Source organism: Oncorhynchus clarkii, chromosome 18 (assembly GCF_045791955.1).
Source record: "Oncorhynchus clarkii lewisi isolate Uvic-CL-2024 chromosome 18, UVic_Ocla_1.0, whole genome shotgun sequence".
NCBI lineage: Eukaryota > Metazoa > Chordata > Actinopteri > Salmoniformes > Salmonidae > Oncorhynchus > Oncorhynchus clarkii.
Window position 1 is genome coordinate 13,216,993 of NC_092164.1, and position 21,827 is coordinate 13,238,819.

General features: G+C 47.3%; 2 protein-coding genes across 11 annotated transcripts in view; one reads left to right on the forward strand and one right to left on the reverse strand.

Annotated features, from left to right (window-relative positions):
* The window catches only part of LOC139373008 (peripheral plasma membrane protein CASK), a 50,855-nt gene that overhangs the window by 13,671 nt on the left and 15,357 nt on the right, over positions 1-21,827 (reverse strand). For 3 of the 9 annotated variants that reach the window (XM_071112964.1, XM_071112961.1, XM_071112959.1), the window contains exons 3-20: positions 16,242-16,347; positions 15,959-16,036; positions 15,247-15,319; positions 10,044-10,146; positions 9,757-9,932; positions 9,230-9,352; positions 8,176-8,259; positions 7,980-8,079; positions 6,719-6,736; positions 4,475-4,596; positions 4,176-4,253; positions 3,919-3,999; positions 1,752-1,940; positions 1,597-1,675; positions 1,437-1,522; positions 1,226-1,294; positions 1,029-1,097; positions 907-942 (exon numbers count right to left, since the gene is read on the reverse strand). In XM_071112964.1, the coding sequence (XP_070969065.1) occupies positions 907-942; positions 1,029-1,097; positions 1,226-1,294; positions 1,437-1,522; positions 1,597-1,675; positions 1,752-1,940; positions 3,919-3,999; positions 4,176-4,253; positions 4,475-4,596; positions 6,719-6,736; positions 7,980-8,079; positions 8,176-8,259; positions 9,230-9,352; positions 9,757-9,932; positions 10,044-10,146; positions 15,247-15,319; positions 15,959-16,036; positions 16,242-16,347 (1,670 nt within the window). Of the gene's footprint in view, positions 1-906; positions 943-1,028; positions 1,098-1,189; positions 1,295-1,436; positions 1,523-1,596; positions 1,676-1,751; positions 1,941-3,918; positions 4,000-4,175; positions 4,254-4,474; positions 4,597-6,718; positions 6,737-7,979; positions 8,080-8,175; positions 8,260-9,229; positions 9,353-9,753; positions 9,933-10,043; positions 10,147-15,246; positions 15,320-15,958; positions 16,037-16,241; positions 16,348-21,827 lie in introns of all 9 variants that reach the window. The other 6 variants (XM_071112960.1, XM_071112957.1, XM_071112956.1 and 3 more) reach the window with 5 other exon arrangements.
* On the forward strand, positions 10,007-13,261 carry LOC139373009 (probable G-protein coupled receptor 34). Of its 2 annotated transcripts, XM_071112967.1 has the most exons (3): positions 10,007-10,028; positions 10,920-10,966; positions 11,950-13,261. In XM_071112967.1, exons 1-3 carry the CDS (start codon positions 10,007-10,009, stop codon positions 13,048-13,050), a joined length of 1,170 nt encoding a protein of 389 aa, XP_070969068.1. In that variant the 3' UTR covers positions 13,051-13,261. The 2 variants fall into 2 exon arrangements, with proteins under 2 accessions (XP_070969068.1, XP_070969067.1); XM_071112966.1 differs by lacking the exons at positions 10,007-10,028; positions 10,920-10,966 and adding an exon at positions 11,130-11,365 and having other exon boundaries at positions 11,780-13,261.

Here is a 21,827-nt window from a genome sequence, read left to right on the forward strand (position 1 = left end):
TACGGGACATCGACAAAGGACGTGAGAGTGAGTAGGACGGGCTACGAGAGGGAGACAGGCTACGAGAGGGAGACAGGCTACGACAGGGAGACAGGCTACGACAGGGAGACAGGCTACGACAGGGAGACAGGCTACGACAGGGAGACAGGCTACGACAGGGAGACTTTGCAATGAGGCCCTTTATCTACTTCTCCACAGTCATGGATATCATATGAAGGAAGTTGGAGGTATTTATGTGAGCCAATGCTAACTAGCATTAGCGCAATGACGAAGTCTAAAGTCAATGCGCTAACACTTGTTAGCAACTTCGCTAGAGCTAGTTAGCAACTTCCTTCAAACTGCATGCAGAGACATACAATTGGTATTCACAAGTTCCACTGATTCTGGGGAAGTAGATAAAGGGCTTCATTGCCAAAATCATGAAGTATCCCTTTAATACATGCAGGGGTTATTTAAGATGACATGGATCCAAATGATGTTTAACACACACACACACACACAGACGTACACACACACAGACGTACACACACACACACACACACACACACACACACAGATTTATACACACGCACAAACATACACACACACACACACCCAGACGTACACACACACACCCAGACGTACACACACACACGCAGACGTACACACACACACACAGGCAGACGTACACACACACACACGCAGACGTACACACACACACACAGACGTACACGTACACACACTCACAGACGTACACACACACAGACGTACACACACACACACATTTGCACGCACACACACATTCGAGTCCACACACACAAAAACAAGCAAATGGTGTCCCTGGTCTAGACAAAGCCATGTGAGAGGAGGAGTCAGACATCAGAGAAGAGAGGGAGTGGAGGAGTCAGGGAAGTCTATAGCTCTCACCTGTCGTCCTTTAGGCTGGATGGTAGAGGGCAGATCCTACAAGCACACACAGAGTTAACACACATCTAATACAGCACAATAGATTCATCTGACAGAAGCGATATCGAGCCACAGCTCCTCACCAGGATGGAGCTAGTGACACTAGCATGGCCGTTCGCTGGCGACTGTCTGGATAGGTCGGGGGACTCTTTCTGCAGACACACATGAACAAAAAAACGTGAAAAACATCCCAACAAAAAATGACTTATAACTGAAGAATAGAACGCTTCTTTACCTCATTTACCTGATTTTCTAGAGACACAAGAGAATCGGTCCATACCTCGCAAGACATGGACTGTGACCGGTAGCTGGGTACGATCTTAAAGGTAACACTCCCTCGCATTTCCCTCTGTGGGGACACAACATTATCATCAAATGATCACAACCAATAAGAGCCTTCCACTGATACACACGTACTGTAGTACTGTGTAAAGACAAAACTAGCTGATTGGACAATGGTGAGAACGAGAGAATCTGATTGGACAACACACCAGCATCTTCTGGAGCTGTTCTACGGTCTGATTGGCAACGCTGATCCCGTTGATCTCTCTGATCTCATCGCCGACATGCAGCGTACCTACAAGAAGACAGAGGGTGAATGTGGGTCTGTTTGTGGTCAGGTGTACGGCATATTCCAAAAGTGTACTGTACCTTGTCTGTGGATCATTCCTCCGTGCATGATACGGGCCACGATGCAGTGGTTCAGATCGTTCATCTTCAGAGTGATGCCCTGAAGAGGTCAAGGGTGAAAGGTCAAATAGGAAGACTCAGTAAATGTGTGTGGTCGGTGTTTGTGTGTGTCGTACCATAGGTTCGTCAGTGTTCTTCTGGAACTGAACCAGGCGTACTCGAGTCACGTTCTCCAGGTCCATGTCTCCGTTGGTGCTCTCGGGAGAGTCTCCGTTCAGGTAGGGTGAGGTGGGCGGGGGGGTCACCCTCAGAGCCTCGTCACTGTACACCTCATGGGCCACCACGTCATGGGTCTGGAGCAAGGCCTACACACACACAATAAGACACACCCTCACACAGACATCTACAGCAGACAATGAGTGTGTAATATGGCCTTTTAAACAATGTATTATTGGTCACACTTGGCTTATTGTAAGTGTGTAACAGTGTTAGCTGGTTTCTACTGAAGACGTATTTGCTTGGTCTTCCTAAATAAAACATGAGTGACTAAAGGACTGTGTAAACTACTATGGTCTACACAAAAAGACTTGTATCCAGATGGGATATACGTTCTTTATTTATTTTTATCTTGGTCACCAGGGAAGGGGGACCCCCCCCCTTCTTTATATCCAGGCCACTGTGTCAGTCTGTAGGCTGAGCGAAAAGCAGAGGGCTCTAGCGTTGAGATGTCAGTACAGAAACACCCTGTGGGTCAGAGACTAAGGTAAGAGGATGGAGAACCAAACACAACTCAGCTTTAAAAAGGTGCACTATGCACAAATCATTTCCTGGTTGCTAAAGTTCGAATAGTTTGCCTAATTTCAGTTTATGTGACAAAACAAGAAAGTATAGTCTGGAGAATCATTGTACCATCTAAACCGCTGAAATATATTTTCCACCAAAAATGTCTGTTTGAAGCTGGTGTAAAAAAACTAAAGTAAAAGATGCAAACACGAAACTTAAGAATGGGAAGCATAGAAATAGTGCACATAGAACAGATGTAACGCTTCTTAGACTTGCTTTCAATGAGAATGACAGATCTATAACTAACATTTCTATGTGAATTTGGTCAGGTCGCCCAAAAGTGACATATTTCAGCTTAAACTGTAACAGACAAGCACAGATCTTTCTGCCATTGAAATCCTTGGGTGGGTCACCAAATAATTTTTTAGGGTCGCCTAAGTCCAAATACATTTTCGTGATGGAAAAAGTTTTCAGACTAAAAACAGATAAAGTATTTAGAAAAGGTAATGCACCAATATATTTTTTACATTATAGTCTTTGAGAACAACTGATCACCAAAATAAAAGCTAGATAGTCAGGAAGAATGGAATATTCCAAAAACAATTAATTTAGCAGTATAGATGTTATGTTTGAGTAAAATAACCCAGCATCAGCCATGGCAAAAAACATAGAATTGCAGGAAATTGGCTTTAAAACTCCTAAATGTTCTCTCAGCTCCATGGGAAAATTGGTAGAATTGCAGGAAATTGGCTTAAAAATGCAAAACTCTCTCTACCTGACACCAGAGAAGAGATGGAGAGAAAACAGAGAGAGAAAGATTAGGAAAACTCTCTCTACCTGACACCAGAGAAGAGATGGAGAACAGAGAGAGAAAGATTAGGAAAACTCTCTCTACCTGACACCAGAGAAGAGATGGAGAACAGAGAGAAAGACTAGGAAAACTCTCTCTACCTGACACCAGAGAAGAGACGAAGAGAGAACAGAGAGAGAAAGATTAGGAAAACTCTCTCTACCTGACACCAGAGAAGAGATGAAGAGAGAACAGAGAGAGAAAGATTAGGAAAACTCTCTCTACCTGACACCAGAGAAGAGATGAAGAGAGAACAGAGAGAGAAAGATTAGGAAAACTCTCTCTACCTGACACCAGAGAAGAGATGGAGAGAGAACAGAGAGAAAGATTAAGAAAACTCTCTCTACCTGACACCAGAGAAGAGATGGAGAGAGAACAGAGAGAGAAAGATTAGGAAAACTCTCTCTACCTGACACCAGAGAAGAGATGGAGAGAGAACAGAGAGAGAAAAATTAGGAAAAGCAGAGGGAGCTTTTTTTATTCTGTTCTTTTGTTGGCAGTAACAGTTAGGGCTGGGTGGGCGGAGCAGGATGTCTGCAGCCTCACTAGCCCCACCCATAACCCTGGCTGCTACACCTGACAGCCCCTCCCCTCAGTCTAACAGATTACTCCCTCTCTACCTGGGGTCTATAGTGGACAAACTAAGGAGCTTGACCCAGTCATGATCATTTGTTTATACACACACAGAGAGAGAGATGGAGATGGCCCACCATGAAGTGTGGCTGTGTGAGGATCCTCCGGAGTTCCTTGGCCTCCATGTTGTCAGGGTAACAGGAGATTGTCTCCAGTACCTACAGGATAAGAGGAGGGAGAGGAAGTACTGTATCATATAAGAGCATCAACACTTAATACAAAACATTAACAAACCCCCAAACACTAACCAAAACAACAAGATAAAGTATTTAACAAGCGCTAGTCCCAGAAGAAAAGAGGTGTCCCACCTTGATGTCGTGACCAGGCCACTCACCTCTTTGGCTCTCTGTACTCCATCACTGGGAGGATTCCTGATCTGAGGAGACGACCTGGTGTTGATCTGGTCATAGAGCTGCAACACCAGGGGGAGACAGCCATTATTATTCACTCATCTTTTACATATCCCTCCTCACATACCACTTTTTGTATTAAATGTTGCTTTAGAAATAAAAATGCATTTTTATTCCCAAAGGATTTTCCCAATGAATAATGTGGTGTGTCTGAGCTCTTTACTTGTGTCAAAGTGCCACCTAGTGGACTTGACATGAACCTGCGTGTGTGTAGCCCACTCACGTCCAGCAGTGTGTGTAGGTGTTGGTCCTGGAAGACGCTGTGTAAGAAGTCCAGATCTTTCTCACTGCAGTCGGTCAGAGCATGAATCTCCTCCAGGCTGTCCAGCACCTGGGACACTGCCCCTACACACACACACACACACAGGTTATAACATATACACACGCAAACACACACCAATTATAAGTAGCCAGTACCATAAAAACACAAACATTTACATTTAACACACACAAAAAACACACAACAAGGACAAATATATTTACACATCGCACACACACACATAGAGGCACCACACACACACAGAGACACAGCACACACACACACATACACAGAGAGACAGCATACACACACATACACCGCACACAAAAACAGAGACAAACACACACACAGAGAGACACCGCAAACACACACAGAGACACCGCAAACACACACAGAGAGACAACGCAAACACACACACAGACACCACACACAGACACCTAGCGACACAGCACACGCACACACACACAGAGACACCACGCACACACTCACACACACACCGCACACACACACACTGCACACACACACACACACAGCACACACACACAGACACCGCACACACAGACACCGCACACACAGACACCACGCACACACACACCACGCACACACACAGACACAGACACCGCACACACAGAGACACTGCACACACACACACACACACAGAGACACCACGCACACGCACACACACACACAGAGACACCACACACACACTCACACACACACCGCATGCACACACACTGCACGCACACACACACACACACACACACAGAGGCACCGCACACAGCACACACAGACACCGCACACACACAGAGACACAGACACAGCACACACAGAGACACCGCACACACACACACACAGACACTGCACACACACACAGACACTGCACACACACACACACACGCACACACAGAGACACCGCACACACACAGACACCGCACACACAGACACCGCACACACACAGACACCGCACACACACAGACACCGCACACACAGAGACACCACAGACACCGCACACACACAGACACCGCGCACACAGAGACACCACAGACACCGCACACACACACAGAGACACCGCGCACACACACACAGAGACACTGCGCACACACACACACACAGAGACACTGCACATACACGCACACACACAGAGACACCGCACACACACTGAGACACCGCACACACAGAGACACCACAGACACCGCACACACAGACACACACACACACATAGACACACCGCGCACACACACACACATAGACACCGCACACACACAGACACCGCACACACACACACAGACAAGACACCGCACACACACACACAGACAAGACACCGCACACACACAGACAAGACACCGCACACACACACACAGACAAGACACCGCACACACACGAGACACCGCACACACACGAGACACCGCACACACACACACGAGACACCGCACACACACACACGAGACACCGCACACACACACACGAGACACCGCACACACACACGCACACACACACACACAGACAGACACCGCACACACACACAGAGACACAGCACACAGATACACAGCACACAGAGACACAGCACACAGAGACACAGCACACAGAGAGACGCAGAACAGGTATGTCCCATCATCAATATGACATATTAGACAGAAAGGAAGAAATAAACCATATCACATGGGATGGAGATAATGGTATGGAGGTCAGGTCATGTGATTGGTTAGTGAAGGTTAGTGAAGGTTAGTGAAGGCTGGATCTAGAGATTGTATGGAAGACTAAAGTTAGTTGCCATGCTGCTTATATAACATAGAAAAACACTTCACACATAACAAGAGGTTTGAAGGCTGAACACTCAGTTTGTCCTCCAAGGCCATGACAGGTCCAGATTGCACACGCCACTGACAACGGTTGTGATTGGATCAAATGGAAGCCGTGCAGGCGCGGGTCCACCTCATTAGCTGTCGGTGGTGAGTGACATCACAATGCACACAGAGTCTACTTCCCAATACTTCTGATTGGCTTTCTGTCCATCTCAGCTTGGAGTTCAATTCACCCCCATCAACTGACACCGAGTCAGATACGGTTTCATTCCCCAAATAGGTAAGGAAGCTGTTTTAGAGTATTGGGACGCGAGTCATCAAGGGTGCTACGGGGGAGGGGGAGGTAGTTTAATAGATGGTGATGATGTCATGATGTCACACCAGGAAGCTACCTGGGGATACCTACTTTCAGCGGCTAGCAGTCCTACAGAGAGCGCCGCATTGAAACACCACCACAGAGAAAACAATAGAGAGGAAAGATTCAGCAGACAAGAGAGAAAAGAGGAGGCCAGGAAGAATGAAAGACAGACAGAGAGCAAAACAGGGGAGGGAGGGAGAGAGAGAGAGAGAGAGAGAGAGAGAGAGAGAGAGAGAGAGAGAGAGAGAGAGAGAGAGAGAACAAAAAGCAGAGGCTGTGTTGACTCTAGAAGAGTCTGGAACTGTGGGTATCTGGCTAAAGTCTCAAAGACACACAGCCACACCCCACAGGAAAGTGAATTCCATCCCTAAGCATTTTCTTTTTTTAAACAAGGGCAGAAAGTCACAAAACGCAGAGTGATGCAATGAGGTTGTCTGGTCTCATAAGAGGAAGACCAGACTATCACCTATATTGTCTCCAATGCTTTTTCTATGACTCATTTGGACTTTGTACCGCTCCAATTTCTACCAAAGTTTGTCAGATGTTTTCATCCTGAAAAGTGGTCACGTCACACCATCTGTTGTGTAGACCCAGCTACACGCCTTAATCCCACATGCACGGGAAGGATAGGCACCGTTTCATTTGACCATTTTAGACGGAGCCTATTAAAAAGGCCTCTAACGAGACCTACAAAACAGATGGCGTGGGACACGCCCTTATCACAACATTACAGCCCTTTTGTTAGGTCTGAGAACATCTGACAAACATAGCATTCAGAGCAGTAGGCTATTTGACAGAGAGGGCAGCAGGTAGTACATAGACTCTTTGTTCCCCCGTTGATAACATCCATAGGGAGTGACAGTGCACCCCGAGACAGAGACAGGGAAGTGAGGGCATTGGGCAACGCTAGCCTGGACACTTCTGTTTCCTTTTCCCAGCAATCAGGGGGATGTATAGGCTAGCACAGAGACCAGGGCCTGAATGTTCCACTGCTGTTCTGAACACTGGATTGGCTGTGTGGTTAGCTACTGACTATCTGTCATCTGATTACCAGGAAATGAGATAACGTTGAGGCTTGGTTGAGGTTGAGGAGCTTACAACAGTGATAGAAAGGTCAAATCATCATTATCGGTCTTACATGATGAGAATCCTTTTCTGTTATCGCAGAAGTTGGCTATAGTTGTAGAAAACTATGAGAAGTCAAAAATTCAGGACTGCCCGTGGGACAATGAGCTAGCAACACAAACCACGTAAGCGATTGTTGCCATGACATCCGTTACGGCAACAGGAGGAGAGGGGCGGGTCTTACCTGAAGAGGTGGGGTCTTCAGAGAAGTCAGGCATCTCCTCTGGTGGGTCTCCGTAGAAGGAGTTAAACTTGTGGCTGGAGACAGCAGCCAACACTGCCCCCTACGACACAACACAAGGAACAGGAATGTATTGACTGATTGATTGAAGAGCATCAATGGTGTGTGTGTGTGTGTGTGTGTGTGTGTGTGTGTGTACCTTGAGCTTCCTCCTTGCATTAAACTTCCTCAGCTGCTCCACCGTCTCTGGCAGGTGGATCTTATAGGCATACCTGTCCCTCTCCTGGAGGGAGAACACACAGACAGGTGAATACATGTCCCTCACAGACAGGTGAATACTTGTCCCTCACAGACAGGTGAATACTTGTCCCTCTCCTGGAGGGAGAACACACAGACAGGTGAATACATGTCCCTCACAGACAGGTGAATACTTGTCCCTCACAGACAGGTGAATACTTGTCCCTCACAGACAGGTGAATACTTGTCCCTCACAGACAGGTGAATACTTGTCCCTCACAGACAGGTGAATACTTGTCCCTCACAGACAGCTGAATACTTGTCCCTCACAGACAGCTGAATACTTTTCCCTCACAGACAGGTGAATACTTGTCCCTCAAAGACAGGTGAATACTTGTCCCTCACAGACAGCTGAATACCTGTCCCTCACAGACAGGTGAATACTTGTCCCTCACAGACAGCTGAATACCTGTCCCTCACAGACAGGTGAATACTTGTCCCTCACAGACAGGTGAATACCTGTCCCTCTCCTGGAGGGAGAACACACAGACAGCTGAATACCTGTCCATCACAGACAGGTGAATACTTGTCCTTCACAGACAGGTGAATACTTGTCCCTCACAGACAGGTGAATACCTGTCCCTCTCCTGCAGGGAGAACACAGACAGATGAATACTTGTCCCTCAGACAGGTGAATACTTGCCCCTCACAGACAGGTGAATACCACACTAATAAAGTCAAAACACTACGACACAGGTTCTACTCAATAAAGTGGACTGTATTCTCTGGGTTGTGAAAGTAGCTGATGCAGGGCGCCGTCTCCTGACAGGGAGGAAATTATGAGGAAACAACAACTAACCCAGTGTTAGTTTCACATCTGGTTATAATCATGTGTTACAGTTGGGGTTAAGTGTGTGTCTGCATATTCAGCATCTTGCAGACAGGGCTTTTAGTGTGTGTGTGTGCATGCATGTGCATGTGTGTGTGTATCAGTGTGTCTGCATGTTTGTTCCCACCTTAAGCCAGGGGTGGTTGAGGGCTTCGTAGACAGTGATCCTCTCTGCGGGGTCCAGCATCAGCATGCGACGCACCAGGTCCTTGGCACTCTCTGAGATGTGGCTCCACTGGCGTGGGTTCATCTAGAGGGGAGGGTCACACACACACACGCTCTCAGATGGATGTAGGGCTGCAGCACCCGAGGGTATGCCAGATACGTTTATCACCTTGGGCACAGTATATACCTGGAGCTTTTTAACCTAGCTATAGATATAGATGGAAGGTTGCCATGTACCCCCCACCAGGCCCAGAAGACAGAATGAGGACTGTTCTACATGGTACATTCTGAATACTCTGTATGGGCCTCAATAAGGCCTTGATGGAAATGCAGCTGAGGCAACTTTCCAAGCCGTAGCTTGTGGTTGTTAACCACGTGCAATGACCCGCTACTGCAGGTTTCACACCCACCCATTTCTTTGCTTTGTAGTTAGTTAGTGTGTGTGTGTGTGTGTGTGTTAGAGGGCAGTTTTGGAAAATCAACTACTACCTTATATTTCCCCTTAATGATAGCCTCAAACAGGCGTTCCTTGGTACCGTAGAAGGGCAGGCAGCCAGACAGCAGGATGAACAGGATGACTCCACAGCCCCACACGTCGACAGGCTTCCCATACGGCTCTCTCTTCACCACCTCTGGGGCCATGAAGTGGGGCGTGCCTACTCGACCTGGGGAGGAATGGGGGGTTCGAGTGTGGGTTTACACACAGATACGAGAGAGAGAGAGTGAGAGAGAGGAGAGAATGACAAATACACAGTCCCAGAGTGAATATAGAGTACCTCCTGCCACCAGGCCTGATTCTCCTAGTTGTATGGCCACTCCAAACCCCCCCAGCTTGACAGGAGCTGAGTTCTCCTTAGAGGCCAGCAGGACACAGTGAGGCTACAAGACAGGGATACAGAGAGAGAGAGAGAGAGAGAGAGAGAGAGGGGGAGAGAGAGATAGAGAGAGAGAGACACAGAGAGAGACAGAGAGAGATGGAGGGATTGGGTTCAAGCTTCATAAAAAAAGTGCTCCATTTTGTACCATCCTATTGTAGTAAACCTTGGTAGTGCTGGACCTAAAGGGTTCCTAGACGGGACAAAGGGCTACCTGCTTTACTGCAGAAACACTCCAACTGATTGCGAAGAGGAGAAAGGAGGACGACGACACTGGACAGATAGAGAGAACACCAGAGAAAGGAAGAGGAGAAAGGAGGACAACGACACTGGACAGAGAAAGGAAGAGGAGAGGAGAAAGGAGAATGATGACACTGGACAGAGAAAGGAAGAGGAGAGGAGAAAGGAGAATGACGACACTGGACAGAGAAAGGAAGAGGAGAGGAGAAAGGAGGACAACGACACTGGACAGAGAAAGGAAGAGGAGAGGAGAAAGGAGGACAACGACACTGGACAGAGAAAGGAAGAGGAGAGGAGAAAGGAGGACAACGACACTGGACAGAGAAAGGAAGGGGAGAGGAGAAAGGAGGACAACGACACTGGACAGAGAAAGGAAGAGGAGAGGAGAAAGGAGGACAACGACACTGGACAGAGAAAGGAAGAGGAGAGGAGAAAGGAGGACAACGACACTGGACAGATAGAGAGAACACCGGAGAAAGGAAGAGGAGAGGAGAAAGGAGAACATAGAGAGAAGAAGAGGTGGAGGATGAGGAGCAGAGCGCAGCGCTGGAGTACGTGACAGTCAGGGTGTGTGGTCTCACAGCGCAGGTTTCCTGCCCTACTCTGCACTTCACACTGGAGGGGGAGGACGGGGTCTGTGGTCTGAGGGTTCTGACGGCTGCTAACAGCTGACAAGGAGTGGTTGGGGGAGGCATGAGAGAAGAACATCGAGGCACAGAGAGAGAGGACCAGAGAGAGGAAGAGAGAGGAGGAAAGAGAGCGAGAGAGTGAGAGAAGGGAGGAGAGCTCAGAGTAACAGACGAACAGACAAAAAGTGTGTAGGAGAGTAACCAGAGAAGTCCCAACACGATCCCACTGAACCTGACAACCAAGGGACAGTAGGACCAGGGGCTGTTAAAGGATATGTAACGACACACACATTTCTGGACAGTGGACAGTCAAACTACAGCTGCACAGTCTCTGACATGGAGGGAATCTGGATGGTGAGTGAGATCCTGTCTTAATAAAGACATCAGTGAACCTGTGTGTGTGAATCTGTGAAAACCACAAGGTAGACCATGTTCTTTACTAGGTGGTGAATCCAAGATAGGTCATAGGTACAATACAATAATTGCACTTAAAGTAGTGGTTGATTTTTCATTAGTTATTTTCCTGCTACAGGGGAGTTACTTGAAATACAACATTGTGAAAAGGAAGTGGTAAATGTGGTGACATTTAAAAATAGATTAGTTCTTTGAGCACTTTTACAGTGTTTTTTTAATGCAAACCGCCAAAGTCCCTTCCTGTTAACAGCCCACTTTTTTTGTTAATTCATTGACATCTCTCAACGTTTTTCATCCTTATCATTAAAAACCATCTCTCCACCCCCCACCTCTCCCTCCCTCTATCTCCCACAGCACTGAAGATCTGCTGGGCCTAAAGACACCCCAGCTTCAACACAATGCCCACTCTGCCCTCCTCCCCCCTTTCCACCTCCTCTCCCAACACCTCTTTACCCCTGTCCTCTTCTTCCTTCCCCCTCTCCAATGCAACCTATCCCCCCTTTACCTCCTCCTCTCCAAACCAGACCCTATGTAATCTAGATGACGGTGCCGTGCGCCTCCCCCTGGTCTTCTTCTACTCCCTCTTCTTCCTCCTGGGTCTGGTAGGTAATCTCCTGGCCCTGTGGGTCTTCGTCCTCCACTCCAGGAGGAACTCTGTCCGGGTGTTCCTCATCAACGTGGCCATAGCTGACCTGGTGCTCCTGGCCTGCCTTCCCTTCAGAGTCCTCTACCATGCGAACGGCAACCGCTGGGTCCTCGGCCCCCTGGTCTGTAAAGTGGTGGGCAACCTCTTCTACATGAACATGTATATCAGTATCACTCTGCTGGGGTTCATTAGTCTGGATAGGTATGTGAAGCTGAAGGGGCGGGGTGGAGCGGGGAGGGGCCTGGCCAGGAGGCTGAGAGGTGGGGGATGGAGCTGGGTGGCGTGCAGGGCGCTCTGGGGGCTGTCCCTGGTGGCGGCCGTGCCCATGATCGCCATGTCGGAGGGAAACGAGGAACCTGGGAAGTGTTTCCAGTATAAGCAACGACGTGGGGCGAAGGGGAAGGCTTACTTCAACATGGCTCTGGTGCTGCTGTTCTGGGGGGTGCTCTGCCTGCTGGTGGTCTCCTATGGGAAGATAGCCATGCGCCTCCTCAAGGTGTCCAGGGATAAACCGGACCTCCCCAATGCCCACCGCTACGGTAGCGCCGCCAGGAAGTCCTTCTTCGTGCTCTTCCTGTTCACCGTCTGCTTCGGGCCCTACCATGCCTTCCGCCCATTCTACGTCCTCTCCCAGCTCAGCCAATCCCCATCCTGCGATTACTTGCGCCTGGTGGACAGGACCAATGAGGTCATGTTGTTGTTCTCCGCCTTCAACGCCGTCCTGGACCCTGTGATGTACTTCCTGTTGTCGGGCTCGGTGCGAAAGGCCGCCGTGAAAGCCCTCGGACAGAGCCTCGGCAACCGGCTCCACTTCCTTAACGACGGGACCTCCAACAGCTCGGTATCAGAGTTCAGACGGACCTCTCTGTCCGTCACTTCCCCCAACACTGTCATTAACCCCTCCCATGAGCCCAGGACCAGCCTCTGTCTGATTAGCCCCACCCTCCTCCCAGGCGCAGCCATAGTGGCAAAGCAGTGAATTTACAGACCTCATTGTTTAACTTCATGGACTTTAGCTCTATTTACATTATAATGTATACCATGTCCTCAACAACTGATGCATGTGACAAGGGCCAATGTCTTGAACTAGACTCAGTTTCCAAGAATGGACCTGACCAGATGTCCTGAATCAAAGTGATTTACACTACCGTTCAAAAGTTCAGGGTCACTTAGAAATGTCCTTGTTCTCGAAAGAAAAGCTATTTTTTGTCCATTAAAATAACATCAAATTGATCAGAAATACAGTGTAGACATTGTTAATGTTGCAAATGACTATTGTAGCTGGAAACGGCAGATTTTTTATGGAATATCTACATAGGCGAACAGAGGCCCAGTCTCAACGCAAAACCCCAGTCTCAACGCAAAACCCCAGTCTCAACGCAAAACCCCAGTCTCAACGCAAAACCCCAGTCTCAACGCAAAACCCCAGTCTCAACTAGATAGAGGAACTCTGCACAGAGGAACTCTGCCTAGAAGGTCAGCATCCCGGAGTCGCCTCTTCACTGAGGTTGAGACTGGTGTTTTGCGGGAACTATTTAATGAAGCTGCCAGTTGAGGACTTGTGAGGCATCTGTTTCTCTAACTTTCTCAAACTAGACACTAATGTACTTGTCCTCTTGCTCAATTGTGCAACCCTTGCAAAAGGGTTTTCTAAATGATCAATTAGACTTTTAAAATGATAAACTTGGATTATCTAACACAATGTGCCATCAAATCAATATTCATTGGTCACATACACATGGTTAACAGATGTTAATGTGAGTGTAGCGAATTGTTTGTGCTTCTAGTTCCGACCGTGCAGCAATATCTAACATCTACATGTGAGAAGAGTAATGTAGGGTATGTAAACATTATATAAAGTGAAACACAGGAGTGATGGTTGCTGATAATGGGACTCTGTATGCCTATGTAGATATTCCATTCAAAAAAATAAAAATTGAATCCACAGTTTCCAGCTACAATAGTCATTTATAACATGAACTATGTCTGCACTGTATTTCTGATCAATTTGATGTTATTTTAATGGACAAAAAAAAAAAAGATTTTCTTTCAAAAACAAGGACATTTCTAAGGGACCCCAAACTTTTGAATGGTAGTGTAAATGCCTGTGTCTGTCGGTTAACTGATATTGTCAATAGTATGTGACACAATCATATCTGATATAACACTGTACAAAGCAAATAAATATATACGATTTAAGCTCACATGTATGTGGTGGGCAACCTCTTCTACATGAACATGTATATCAGTATCACTCTGCTGGGGTTCATTAGTCTGGATAGGTATGTGAAGCTGAAGGGGCGGAGTGGGGAGGGGCCTGGCAAGGAGGCTGAGGATGGAGCTGGGTGGCGTGCGGGGCACACCTTGGTGTGAAAACTGAATGGCTGATAAGCATCGCACAGTCCCCTCTACTGGTGGTATTAGGTACTACCACTACAGCAGTCTACTACACACACCGGCACTCTCTCTCACACACACACACACACACACACACACACACACACACACACACACACACACACACACACACACACACACACACACACACACACACACACACACACACACACACACACACACACACACACACACCCCAAATAACAAGTATTCAAACAGACAAATACACGCACAACAACAAACAAGAACACATCTTTCATTAAACACTACATACACTCAACACAGGGGGAAGGTGTAACTTTGTGTAAACACACAAACAGACTGACTTACTGACATTGGTATTAACACACATGCAAAAGCTCCCCTTATCCCCTCTGGGAGTCACCAAATGTGTCTGTTTGTGGGCAGGGCTCGCCCCATCTGGTCTGGCATTGTGGCCTACTGTATGTTAGAGAGGTAATCCTATAGTGATCACTGAAGCCGTGCTGTCTGGCCTGTCAAACAGGGTTTCAGCAGGGTTTCCCCTGACACTAAACACTAATCCAGCCCCAGCTTAACTCACCTTTATTACTAGTTAGCCTACTACTCCTACAACCCAATGGGCTAAGCTGATGGGTCAGTTATCGTTGGGTTAGTCGATATACACTCAATACGAGGAGACAGACGGTGGATCACCAATGGTTACTTCATTCTGTTTGAAATCAATAGATGCCATTGACAACAGTGCTGTTTAGACAAGGGGGAAGTGGGACTAGACATCTGGGGTAGGGGAGCTTACCTTCACGTCACGGTGAATCACGTTGTTGTCATGGCAATACCGCAGCGCCTCCAAGATCTGTCTCATGTAGTGACTAAAAGACAAGAATGAAGAGGAAGGGGGCGAGAGAGAATGAAGAGGAAGGGGGAGAGAGAGAATGAAGAGGAAGGGGGCGAGAGAGAATGACGAGGAAGGGGGAGAGAGAGAATGACGAGGGATAGAGAGAAAATGAAGAAAAAGGGGGAGAGAAAATGAAGAGAAAGGGGGAGAGAGAGAAAATGAAGAGAAAGGGGGAGAGAGAGAGAAAATGAAGAGAAAGGGGGAGAGAGAGAGAAAATGAAGAGAAAGGGGGAGAGAGAAAATGAAGAGAAAGGGGGAGAGAGAGAAAATGAAGAGAAAGGGGGAGAGGAGGAGGGAATGAAGAGAAAGGGGGAGAGAGAATGAAGTGGAAGGAGGAGAGTGAGGGAATTAGCAACGCCACTACTTCTTAGAGAGCTCCTTCTAAAAGCACTTCATTACAGGCATGTAGAGTCCCCAAGGTTCTCATCGTCCTACCACTGAATACAAAGCCACTTCCTTCAAATGAGGCCTTTGTTGAAAATATCAATGTGACGTGCGTGTAACTGGCTACGGCTTCAATGTAGACAAAGTCCACATCAGCCCGGCGTCACAATTTCAAAACACAAGTCAGCTCCGTCCATACTAGAGAGGCAGAGGGGAAATAAACTTTTACCTGGCTACAGCTTCACTGTAGACAAAACCAGCATCCGCCCGCTTCACAGTCTCAAAACACAGGTCAGCTGTATCCATACTATGTCAGAGAGGTAGAAATCACATAAAACAAAACTTTATTGAATTTGGATTACACCGTTACTACAGAAAGTCAATAGGGAGGGACCATTCTAGAATATCAAGTTAAATCTAGAACAGAAATTCTAGAATTTGGTCCATTCTAGAATCGAAAGTCAATAGCTGACCATTCAAGAAACAAAATGGCCGAAACACAACCAACTTACAACTCAAAGACCATGTAGAGCATGCCATCTGAGCTGTAGGTTTCTAGTAGCTCTACGATGTGAGGGTGCTTCAGCATGTGACAGATACTGGCCTCTCTCTTCAGATCTGTGGAGGAAACAGGAGAGTTAAGAGATGGAAACCATTTTTTCAGTATTGAGATGCATCCGTTTGTCCTCATTTCCCCTTTTCAACACTCTTCCTCTCCTCCTCATCTTGCCCCATAGCTTATAGGTGTGTGCCCTCCCTCTCTTTCTCCTGACCTCTCCACTGTGCTGACCCAGGTGGCAGACTCCAGTCGGAGGAGCGCAGGAGGGAAGTTAAGAGAAGAGGAAACACCTCCGGTGTGTGTTAGTTTTTTCCTTCCCTCTCTTCCCCAACCACATAAACATCAAAAGAGATTAACATGGAGGGGTGCACGTGTGCAGGCAGGGAGAGGCTTGACTGCAGCGCGGGAAGTGCACACACAAGGAAGTAGCAAAGAGCGAAGAACACAGTACACACACACACACACTGTGACGGCCCTGAATTATTTTGAGCCGTCTCAGTGCTTCTCCTTCCAATAGGGTGCTTTCCCTTTAATTCCCAATTAAATAGCCAGCATCAGCTGCGCAAAAGTGGCGTTTGGGATGGAGACGTGACTGAGGATGTGTTCCCGAAGCTTCTCTATTCCGGTTGTTTTGTTGCTGTTAAACGTGTGTTTTGTAGCCTGAGAGTTTACCCAGGATCGGATCCACTCTTCGCGTCCGTGGACTACTCCTCTCTATTCTTCGTGGCCTTTCTCCGCTGGAGATCTGTTGGCGGATTGGATTGTCTGACTGACCGACTGACTACCACCTTTTTTGTATACGGTATTTCATTTGTTTTGATATGATGTATACGGTGATGATTTATGTAGTTAGATGTAGTTGAGGAATTAGTAAGAGCAGATACGCTTTAAAGTTCTGTGGTAAAATGGTTATATTGATTGTATGATTTAATACTGGGTTTACGCTACACGGAATGAACGGACCAACATTGCGTGACCAAAGTCACTTGAGTTCACTGAACTCCTTTACCGGGCGGGACTCTTTTTAGGCCCGAGGTACAGGACATTTCTGGAGGAACCAGAACTCATTGTGTTATATTATTATGTGTGTGTAATCCATTGATGTTGCTAATACAACCCACGCAAAAGAATAGTTGTTTTTGAAGTTCTTTCAATGTTTTAAGGGTTTATGAAAAGTTGATTTCCCTTCTGACGTTTACATAAGTCCTTTGTATGGTGTAGACTTGACGGACCAGATGGGACTCATTCCCTCCCAAACTAAAAGGAGAAACCAATGTTTTCTCTGGTAGGCACAACCTACCTGGCACCCCTATAAAAAAATAACCTCAAGTCAAAACCGTTACATAAAAAATGGCACCCCAGATGGGACAGCACAACATTGAGAACTAACCAAAGCAAATCTTTTGTGTGGAATTAAAACAATGGATTCACCCCAAGATAATGTGCTCATCCATTTCATACCTGTCAATGGGAATACACAGGGCCATTCTGACCATCAAGCTGACAACACAAATCATAATGGGAATGGAGATAATGGAGTTGATTTGGGCCAGAGCCCTGGGAATCTGAATGCTCGGTCTGGACCACAGGCCACAGGAGGTCTAACCAGTTACTCACTTATTGACATGGATCTGTGTGAAAGTACTGAGCCCGCCCTCCATCTGACACCCAACCTTCCTCCATTGTCTGGTTTATCTCCAGAGGTTGTAGTTTTACAACTTCAAGGTGACATCCTTGATATTCGTCGGACTCAACAACATCTCCAAACTCTTATCCACGATAAATTCAAATGTCTGAGGGAAGAGCAACAACAGAGTGCCATGGAATTCAGAAACTCACTGAGCACTCTAACCCACACACTGACAGAGCTCAGTGAGAGTGGAAGACGGGAAATTACTGGTGCCATGGACAGGCAGTTTGACTACCAACGAAACCAACTCACTGCCACTCTCCAATGGCGCCTGCAACATCATCACACTGAGGTCCTCAAGGACGTTAATTCTGTTTTTTCTCCCATGGTTAACACTGTAGACCACTTGCAAACAGAGCTCTCTAATTGTGTTAAAATGTTGGATGACGTGTCTGTGGACATGGCCTCCATTAGGCACAACTCCTTACACAGAGTTTCTCTAGTGTCCACTTCTGTTCAGACCACTGAGGGCCAAGCTGGTACCTCTGAAGAGCCAAGACAAGGCCATGCTACAGCCACCCCTTGCAGGATGCAATCCACCATGCATCCTGGTGTTCATTTTCATTGTCCGATAACTCCCTCCCCCTCTACTTCCTCAATCCCTCCTAGCTCGTTTGTTCATGGTGAATTGAGTAGACGTCATGTGGGGGCGATGCCCATTAAATTGCAATTTCCCACCTTTGGGAAAAAAGATGACAGTCCGGATCCGCTAATGTACCTAGAAAGATGTCGTGACTTTCTTGCCCTCAATCCCCTGGCTGACGAAGAACTCCTTGCCACATTGAGGAATGTGTTGCATGGGACAGCTCGAGACTGGTGGGATGTGGCACGTCTCACCACTACCTCCTGGGCTGACTTTGAGGCCAAGTTTTCCTCTGCATTTCTGTCTGAGGACTACACAGATGAGCTGGCAGACAGAGTCAGGAATCGAGTGCAAAGAGAGAAAGAGAGTATCCGTGACTTTGCATACGGTTACCACTCCCTGTGCAGAAGGTGGAAACCTGGCATTGAGGAGGAAGAGGTCATTAAATTGATCTTGAAGAACATCAACCCACTACTAGCCAGTCAACTCCGAGAACGAGTCACCACTATCGATGGACTGGTTCGCTTGGGACAGCAGTTTGAGAAGGACAGAGAATGCCAACAGCAATATGACCAAAGAAAGAAACAGACACCCAAACCGTTACCCAAGACAGACCATCAACAACAGCCAGAGTCTCAAGCCATGACCCCTCTCATGTTCTGTTGGAGATGTAGCCAAAAGGGACATTCTTCAGCTACATGTCCAAGACCGTATCAAGAAAACCCTTCCAGAAACCACAAATCACAACAGGCCAACACGCCTAACTCTCTTCGCAGGAATGACCATCCTTCTCTGGGTGCTTTAACCAGAGCTGAAATCCCAAGAGTCACTGCCTACGCCCCCCCATCGACATCCCCTTCCTTTCAGTTCATACCGCACCAACTGGTGTTACCCCTGTCCATAGGCCCATGGACAGGAAGAGCCATCCTGGACACCGGGTCATCCTACACACTGCTCAATGAGAAACTGTGGAAGGAGGTTAAAGGTCCGCAATACAACTTGAAGCCGTGGACAGAAGGTCCACTCTATCTGGCTGATGGTGAGGCTAAACGACCACTTGGATGGAGTGAGGTAGAGTTCCGCCTGTGTAACCGCTCCTATATGATTCCTTCAGTTATCCTACAAACCAAGAACCTTGCTTTTCCTGTCGTGTTGGGAATTGATTTCATGTACTTCAGTGGTGTCCAGATTGATATCGCACACAATTGCTACTGGTTTCCATACAATCCGAGCAAGAAGCATTTCTTCCAATCAGAAGCTACGAAGTTACATGATTGGGGTTCAAATGTGGCAGTCTTCTCTGCCGTTGCTCCGTTACCACTAACCCTTGATAATCCTTCTGACGATCTCCTTTTACAGGCTGTAAGAAGAGCTCAGCTGGAACATCCAGAGGAGTTAAGGCTGTTGGAACAGCTGCAGAATAATGCTGATGTATGTACTTCAAGGCTAGGACGCACCGGGCTCCTGAAGCACAAAATATTCCTTACACAGGAAATGCCGATCAAGCAAAAGCCATATCGTTTGTCCCCAGCGAAGCTAATCATCCAAAAGGGACTCATTAATGATATGTTAACACAAGATATAATAGAACGTTCCTCCTCTCCTTGGGCTGCTCCTGTTGTCCTCATCCCAAAAAAGACTGGTGGTCTTAGATTTTGTGTGGACTATAGGAAGACCAACAATGTTTCCCAGACTGATGCCTATCCTTTTCCTACCATCCACGAGATCCTGGAGTCATTGTCTGGCGCTGTTGTGTTCACTACCCTTGACCTCAATAGTGGTTATTGGCAAGTTGAGATGGACCAGGAAAGCAAGGACAAGACTGCTTTTGTCTGTGCTGAGGGCTTGTTTTCCTTTAAGGTGATGCCTTTTGGATTAAAGAATGCACCTGCCACTTTCCAAAGACTGATGGAGATTGCGTTAGGTGAGCTCAAAGGGAAGATCTGTTTCGTCTACCTGGACGATATAATTATCTACTCCCAGAACAGAGAACAACACTTTCAAGATCTTCAAGCAGTGTTGGACAAGCTAAGAGAAGCTGGTCTGACCGTGAATATGAAGAAGAGCAACTTCTGCCAAACTTCCCTGAAGTTCCTTGGCCATATTGTGTCTTTCGACGGCATTCATGTGGATCCTGAAAAGACCAAGGCGGTACAAGATTTTCCTGTGCCAACCACACTCAAGGCCCTTCAACGGTTCCTTGGGATGGCTGGATGGTACCATCGGTTTGTGTCGAACTTCTCCCAGGTGGCAGAACCCCTCAACGCGTTGAAGCGAAAAGGAGTGAAATTCCTATGGACGGCAGAGTGCCAGACATCCTTTGAAACCCTGAAACGACACCTCGTCACACCTCCCATTTTAGGTCATCCCAACTTTGATTCCCCTTTTGTTGTTTACACTGATGCAAGTGATGTTGGACTTGGTGCTGTCCTAGTCCAACAGACTGGACTTGGCACTGAAGAAGTGCTAGCGTTCGCCAGTCGGACATTGAATGGAGCAGAACGGAACTACTCCACAACCGAGCAAGAGTGCCTTGCAGTTGTCTGGGCTTTGGAAAAGTGGAGGTACTACCTGGAGGGAAGACACTTCACTGTGGTCACTGACCATTCCTCCCTTGTGTGGGTGTTCAAGACCAACAAACCAAGCACCAGACTCATAAGATGGGCTCTACGGTTGCAAGAGTTCACCTTTGCAGTAGAATACAGGAAAGGAAAATACAACACTGTTCCAGATGCCTTATCCAGGGCTCCTGCTTGTGATAACGGTGGCCCTCATTTTACATGTGCTACTGTCCTGTCAAGCAGTCGAGACTCGCCCAAAACAGACTTTCCCATCTCTGATGAGACCATATGGAAAGCCCAACAGGATGATCCAGAAGTACAGGCTTTGTACCAGACTATCCTGGAAGATGGAGAAAAGATGGTCAATCCTACCACAAAGCTGACCATCCTGGAAGACAAAGTCTACCGTGTTGTACAACTACCACACAGAACCCTCTACCAATTGTACATACCTGAAACTCTACGCCTACAACTGCTTCAACATTTCCATGAAGACCCATTAGCTGGTCATTTGGGCAGGTTCAAAACCTACAAGCGGTTGCAAGCGTTACTGTACTGGCCACATCTGAGCATGGATGTGAAGTCACACATCCGAAACTGTCAGGTTTGTCAAATGTACAAACCAGAAGGTAGAAAGCCTGCTGGCAAGTTGCAGCAAACGGTGGTTACCCGACCTTGGGAAATGCTAGGAGTGGATTTGATGGG